The 8,032-nt window shown below is 42.0% G+C and overlaps 1 protein-coding gene across 1 annotated transcript; it reads right to left on the bottom strand.

The window, feature by feature from the left end:
• Positions 1-2,906: 2,906 nt before the first annotated feature.
• Positions 2,907-6,489, bottom strand: LOC147620498 (trihelix transcription factor GTL1-like). Its single transcript, XM_086824720.1, has 2 exons — positions 5,581-6,489; positions 2,907-5,080 (listed from the first exon to the last, which is right to left on the bottom strand). The coding sequence occupies exons 1-2, from the start codon at positions 6,447-6,449 to the stop codon at positions 3,463-3,465; spliced, it is 2,487 nt and encodes an 828-aa protein (XP_086680846.1). The 5' UTR covers positions 6,450-6,489; the 3' UTR covers positions 2,907-3,462.
• Positions 6,490-8,032: the final 1,543 nt, after the last annotated feature.

Consider the following 8,032-nt stretch of genomic DNA (forward strand, 5'->3'; position numbering starts at 1 on the left):
AGCCAATGCAGATTTCTCGCTGTATGTGAGACATGGTGATAGAGGGGTTATGCTTGTTGTCATCTATGTAGATGACTTGATCATTACGGGGGACCATGATGCAGAGATCTTTGATGTAAAGATCTTGCTTAGACAGAAGTTCGAGATGAAGGATCTGGGGGAGCTCAGATATTTCTTGGGCATTGAGGTGATTAGGTCACCACATGGTATTGGATTACTGTAGAGACAGTATGGCTTGGACATGTTGTCCAAGTATGGTATGACAGGCTGTAAGCCTATTTCCGTGCCATTGGATCAGAATGGCAAGTTGAGTGCAGATTCAGGAGAGATCTTGGAGGATCCTACTATGTATAAGCGCATAGTGGGAAGCTTGATCTATATGACAATCACCAGACCAGATTTGAGCTATGTTGTTGGGTTGGTGAGTCAGTTTATGCAGGTTTCACGGAAACTGCATTTGGATGCAGTGAGACGCATACTGAGGTATGTGAGGTCTACTTTACAGTGTGGACTATTCTATGAGACTGGGACAGAGATATGTGTACATGGGTACACAGATGCTGATTGGGCTGGTAGTATCTCAGATAGGATATCTACTAGTGGATTCATGTTTTCTTTGGGGAGTGCTGATGTGACTTGGAGCAGCAAGAAGCAGCCTACGGTTGCTCTATCCAGTACAGAGGCCGAGTACAAGGGAGCTGCTATGGCAGCATGTGAGGTAGCTTGGTTGAGAAAGCTACTTGCAAATTTGGGTCTATCAGTGGATAGACAAGTTGTCATTTTCTGTGACAACATTAGCAGTATACACTTGGCCAGGAACCCAATTTTTCATGCTCGCACGAAGCATATAGAGGTCCACTACCACTTCGTCAGAGAGAAGGTCTTGGCAGGAGACCTCGACCTTGTTTATGTCAGCACAGAGGATCAGGTAGCTGACATCTTCACCAAAGCATTGGGTACAGAGAAGCTCCGCAGATTCAGGGCTTCGCTTGCTGTACATGAGATGGAGTTGAGCTCGAGGGGGAGTGTTGAGATATCACACTGATAACCCGCCTGGGGGATAGGCCCCACACTTACACCACTGGCATGGTTGGTGAGATCATGGGTGATATGCGGCCAGTGGGATGACAGGCTGTGTGACAGCCATTCTAGAGACTGGCATAGTTATAGCGCCAACTGGGTTCACACTATAGAGAACCCGTGTATGTATTGGTTGAGTACCTTTCATATTATGTGTACTCTTATCTTGTATATGGTGTGTTGAGTGTTGAGTAAAGAAGAAGAAGATTTTCAACCTCTCACCTTGTGTGTTCTCTATTAGGGTTTTGTGTGTGTGTGTGTGCTTGCAAGAGCTCAAGCTCTCTTCCCCCCTGCATCTTTTCAGAAATGTGACACGCTGGAGATTATTCTTGGCACTACCCTTCATCTAGTGAGAGTAGTTAGCCACTCAAGAAAGTAGTGGCATGTTGACCCTGCACCTGATATTGTGACCCACGGGTCTTGGTGGTTATGGTTGTATGGTGGATGCCCTATCAAATATCCTCATTGGGATCTTGGTGAGTGGGAGTGGATTGATGCAGTCAATTTTATGAAGAGTAAGCCTTTTTTCATCTACACTATCCGTAATGCTACGCTCCTAGATGGGTAGATTCAGAGAACTCCTACTCTCAAACCGCACTAGGAAAGTTGTACCATCACCCCCATCGATTCAAAAGAGATTTTGGCACTCATACAGGAGGAGCCTATCTCTCACTTCTTTTGGTTATTCTTACATGGTGGCCTTCCTACTAATCAATGGAGGACATTTTTCGGAGTAGACCCCACCTGCCCCGAATGCCAAGTAGCTTCTTAGATAGTGCAACATTGTATTTGGGGGTGTAGAGCTACTCAAAGGATTTGGGGCTCTATAAATCAACTTATGTGTAGATTGAGGAGAGAGACCATATATGTTACTTGGGACTCTATTTCTTGGCTCACTCAATCTAGTTCACAAATGTTTTTCGAGCAAGGATCAAGACACTGCCATAATGATATACAGAGGTGTGGCCCATGCTACAAGATAGTCCTCATACCCAGTTTAGACAACCTCTATAGAGGACTAATACTACTCATTGCTAGTATCACAGCTTGGCAAATTTGGAAGACTAGATGCATAGAGGCTATTGAGGGCACTCAAATATACGACACTTAGTGCATTTGTGCTATATTATGGGAAAATATTATTCACTCTTATGGCCACATGGGCTCATATACAAGGACCTTCCAAAACTTTGCATGCAAAGCGCACTATTTTCATGAGGAAGAGGAATCAAAGAATCTTTTTCTCCAACGGCACCCCCCCCCACCCACACACACACCCACCCACCCACCCACAAGACTCTCTTGGCACCTTTCCGCCTCACATTGGTTGAAATCAACCTACATTTAGGTATGAGGTTTTGTTTTGCTCCACCTTCCAACCATAATTTTGCAAGGTTTATTCACACTTAACAAAAGTCTACTTTTTGCAACAACAACAAATATATATATATATATATATATATATATATATATATATATATATATATATATATATATATTCTGCATTATGAAGTTAAAGTAGGTTGGATAGGCATGTGTGTAGCCTCTTTCTTTCTTTCTTCTTCATATTATAATTTCTGAATAAAGCAATGGTTTCTCTCCTTTCCTTGACCCCCCCCCCCCCCCCCCTCCTCTCTCTCTCTCTCTCTCTCTCTCTCTCTCTCTCTCTCACACACACACACACACACACACCAGTAACATAAGGTTGGCATCTCTTAAAGAAATACTTCATTTTGATGTTTGAGAGAAACCACACAAAAAAAAAGGACCTTTGCACTCAAACAAAGATCCAGTAAATCACCAAAGAGAGCTAAAAACATGAGGATAAAAGCTTTACAAGTACTCACTTTCCCTCAAGTTTTGTTGAATATGGGAGTCAAACAATCTTAAATAAGGAATCACACATGTTACAAATCACTATTGCTACACATGATACAAACCACTCGTGACTACACATGAATACATACCAAGCACACAACTAGAATAGATTATAGGAAAGTTTTAAGATGCTAGGTACAAGCTATACTCACCACCACTCAACAAGTTGTCATGGATTGCACACTGACCATTAATATACTGGTCTTATACACCCAATAGCACCCTTCTGCATCAAAGACAGCACCCAAAGCACCACTGCTAAAACTAACTGTAAGAAGGAACTCCAAACCCCATTCTGGCACCTTCATGGTAGGAGCTTCTGAGACTGCTGCTTTTTTCTGTGACAAAGATCGGTTCATACTCTACACTACACCCATGCGTGTGGCTAACAAGTGAATATTCCCTTTGCATGCCAGGGTCCAACCGAATGAATATTCCTCTTATCATGACACCGCTCCAGATTATCGAGATGTCAGACATCCTTTGCATGTGCATGCAGCATCATCATTGTATAAACTTGCTCTGCGCCATGCCAAATTGCATATCATCATCCTTCACTTGAGCTTGATTAGTGGATGCAGGTTGATTAATTAAGCTCTTGGCAGAATCCATTGAGTCTAAGTTAAGGGCTAAGCCAGGTTGTTTATCGTGTGCCAGATGAGGGAAGCCCTCAGAGTGATTAGCAGTTACCAGCTGGTCGGCCTTTGTTTCCACCACCTGGTTAGAGAAAATGATTCCATTCATATCACCGTTAGGCGTGAGCACTGCAGGTAACTCGATACTTGTGACAACTCCCCTTTCATACATCTTGTTTACAGTTGGATTCGTATTAGCCATTATTTTGGAGTCATTGTCTTGTATTGTTTCGCCACTACCCTCCTCTTCCTTTATGCCACTCAAGTTATTGGCTTGCTGCAGCATTAAGCCTTGATTTATTGGCTCATCGTGACCCTTAATGTCCAAGTGTATCTGCTCTCTATTTATGTTGATATGGGTAGTGGTAGTACCCAGCATCCCTTCTTTGTAGAGAGCATCCAAGTGGTGAAAATAAGGGCAAGTTTTCCCATTCTCAGGCCTCTTCTTCTTGCTTTCTTTTGCTCTTTTGAAGTACTTGTTGATGTTCTCCCACTTCTCCTTGCATCTCTTGGCTGTTTTGCTAGTGTACCCTTGCATGCCCATGGCCACCGAGATCTCCTCCCACAGCCCGGATTTAGAGCCCAGCTCATGGAACTTGTGATCAAGCTTTGTTCGAAGGTTAATTAAGGCCAAAACCTCTGGTTTAGGCCATCTTTTGCTACTTGTGTCATCGAAAAAGTCATTAACTCGAGCATGATCTTCATGATTAGTGTCATGGCTATTCATCGGTGTGATGGGTGTTGTGATGGGTGGGGCCAGATGGAAGGTCTGGCCTGTGACTTTTCGAAGAAAATCAAAAATGGTAGCATCTCTAGAAGCAGAGAGAGCCCTCTCTTGAGCTCTTAGGTCATTTTCTCTGTTTAACCTGACTATCTCTTGCCGTTTCCAAGCCTCCTCTCTTGCCATCCTGTCCTCATCTCGCCTCTCTAGAATTTCTAGAAGCTTCTGCTGCATCCTCTCTTGCTTTTCTAAAACCTTCTCCACCACACTCTGGAAATAAAGCAAGCATTTCTTCGCGGATCTCTGCTTCCGTTTCTTGCTGCCGCCGCCGCCTTCTGTATTGTCGCCATCATCTTTAATCCCTCCATCATCAAAAGTGTCATCATCTGAATAAGTATCAGAAGACAGATTAAGCCCACTACCAATGTCTGATTCAGGCCTTAATCCAGCCCCATTAACACTAATCACTCCATTGGTATTGACTGCTGCAGCTCTAGCAATGCTTTTGGTTGACAATAATCCACCATTTGCATTGTACATTTTTGAGATTAATGTTCCGTTAGCATTAATCAAACTGTTTGAGTTGCCTGTATATGATCCTGCAGCTTTGTTGGATTCATAGAGGGCCTCCAGCTGAGAGAAGAAATGATAGCTTTTCGCTTTTTGCTTTCCTGTTGATCTGGTTCTCTTGTAATACTTGTGCACATTCTCAAACTTCTCTTTGCACTTCTTAGCGCTTTTCTGATAGCCCATCTCTCCAAGCTTCCTGCACGCACACGTAGAACAAAATTTTGTTCACCACCCCAAAATGTCATACATAACCTTGCTACCGCAATAAAAAATAAAGGGCTACATATTAAGCCCTCATTATACTCCTTTAACTGGGCCAGAAACCATAATATGTCATTAATCTGGGCAGAGACCCTAACATTTCACTAATCCTCATTTATTCAACTAAATTCTGATAAGGGCTTTCCATAATCATTATAAATCTTGAGCTGTAAAGATTAACGACACTAATAATACCATAATCCATGTTTAATCACAATTCCATAAGCATTACACGCTGACTAAATCATATCTCATGCACTTACTTGCTGGAAAGATTTAAGTACCCATATCACATCCATAAGCATTGATTACACTGAGTGTACCATATGGTTTAATCACATGAACCCTTTCACATCCACAAGCATTAACTACACTGATTATACCATATCGACGGCTAATTACTTGCTAGATTAAGTGAGTTATAGAGATAATTACCGAGATATATCTTCCCAGAGGTGGCCTTTAGAGCTAACGTCACGGAACAGTGAGTCCATATCTGACCTAATTTTGAGCAAGGCTAGGGTTTCCTGTCTTGGCCACCGGCTACCACCAGCCATGCTGCCCTTGTCTACCTCCTCACCCAATCCATCATGTTCTTCTTCTTCACCATCGATGGGGTCATCTCTCATGCCCATACTCACCACATCCTTGCTGAAATCGCCATTAGAAAGGGGCCTGTGGGTAGTAGGGGAAGTGGATTGTGGTGGACACGAGGACCCCAATCGCATCAGCTGCACCATATCATGGTATTGTTGTTGCTGATGATTTTGATGATCATCTCCTTGTTGTTGTTGCTGCTGCTGCTGCTGTTGCTGTTGCTGTTGCTGCTGGCTTGGCTCAATAATTTGCTCTTGATTAAGCTGGAGAAGGGATGCTTGATGCTTATGGGATAACTGATACCCATATTGGTGCTTAGCCTGCACCTCATCATGTTCGTTAATGCTTTGAGAAACAGAATTAAGGTGAAGATTAGCGCTTTGAGGATGAGAATTAAGGTGGAGATTAGTGCTGTGAGGGTGGAGATTAAGGTGGAGGTTAGAGCTTTGAGGATGGGGATTAAGGTGGAGATTAGTGTTCAGAGGATGAGGATTAAGGTGGTGAAGGAGGTTATGTGAGTGGTGAGGGAGAAGGTGATTAGGAGGGTGGGTTTGAAGAGGGTGATGAATTGGGTACTGTGAATGGAGTTGAGAGGTATGGCTTGGGTCGACAACTGCTGCAGGAAAAGGAGGAGAAGAGGGAGGTAAGAGGGGTTTCTCAAGGGGGAGAGGGTACTGCAAGGTGCGCCCATCTCCATATATTTGCATATTAGCAAACACAGAGAAAGAAACAGGAGAGAAGACCTAGTAATTTTCACCAAAAAAAAAAAACACACACACACACGCGCGCGCGCACAGGGGTCACATCCAGGTTAGTCATATCATAATGAAAACTTGACAAGGTTGGTCAGGAGATCGGTCACATGGTCAGCACTCATCCAACTGTAATTCGTGCAACGAGTTAAAAAAGAGTGAGTTATGGATAATGGTGGTTGGTGAGAAATGGCCATATTATACGCTAGAAGGGGCATCTAGATAGAGCGATGCCTCTGCTAGTAGCAGTGTTCGAAAAAAACTATTTTCCCAAAAAGTAAAAAACCTTCATCTAAAAATTGTGAAATTATTTATAAAGAAAATTTTCAAATTTTGAAGGTTTTTATTTTACAACCCCTCAAAATCTGCAGGTTTCTATACCCTTAAGTTTCAAATTTGAAGGTAATTTTAAAAATTTGCAGGTGCAAATTACACTATACCCGGGTTTTTTTCGAACACTGGCTAGTAGCCATGTTCAACCACCTAGGCATGGTTGCTTTCACATTAGCTTCATGGCCGCAAGTCTTAATGTCTTTGGGACTACTTTCAGTGCAAAAATAGAAGTGTGTACGCGTGAGAGCGTGTTATATATATGTATGAATTTATACATACATACATATACATATATATATGTATGTACATGTGTGTGTGTGTGTGTGTAATGTAATGCACATGCATGTGTGTCATAGCACAACATCCATTTTGCACTCTCCAAAAAAGGTTGTGCTTGGTTATGAGTAGTTGCAAACTTGATCCTTAAGGAGAAGTAAGGGTCGAAGTTGGAAGCATGAGAAAAAATTACTATAGGAGAGCCTTACAAAAGGTTTTGATTTCTAGAGGCTTCTAAGAGGTCAATTCGTTATTACAAAAACCTTTTTTCCTATCATAGTAATTGCCATTTTTTTAAATTGCAACTTAATAGTTCGTTCACAGAGAGACATTAGAAAAAGATTTTTTATAAGTAGATTGAAGTGACTACACAATGGGTAGTGTCTCATGAATTGATGGCAGTTAACTTCCTATGATGGTGACCCAAGGACATGTTCTATGATTTCTTTTAAAAAGGGAAAGATGAATAAAGTGAAAACAACTAGGATTGTTTCCACTTTAGGATCATTTTACATAAAGTGTCAAGATTGTGAACACTTGGGATGGGCCATATTTTTATCATGGTCAGCAACATTATACATGGGCGATGCATAATTCTAACGAATACAAAATGAACAATCTTACACCCTTACTTTTTCTACAAATATTGTGCTATTGTACATAAAGTGTAGACCATGTGGTGAAAAGGTAAGAAAATCAGTTTTTGGCATGACATACTTTATTCGTGGTCACAACAATAGTAATTTAAGTGGAAAAGTAACCTCACCCATCTACGAGTTTCAAGTGGACGAGTAACCTCACCCGTCTATGAGACGAGTAGGTGCCTACCCTCCTTAAACCTCCAAAGTGCATGCCCGAGCCTCTCAATCCCTACCAGGTAGCAATTTCGTGAAACTATTCCTTTTTATAATATAGAGATAGAGATAGAG

Source organism: Cibotium barometz, chromosome 31, assembly GCF_041138505.1.
Source record: "Cibotium barometz isolate CiBa-2024 chromosome 31, ASM4113850v1, whole genome shotgun sequence".
Lineage (NCBI taxonomy): Eukaryota > Viridiplantae > Streptophyta > Polypodiopsida > Cyatheales > Cibotiaceae > Cibotium > Cibotium barometz.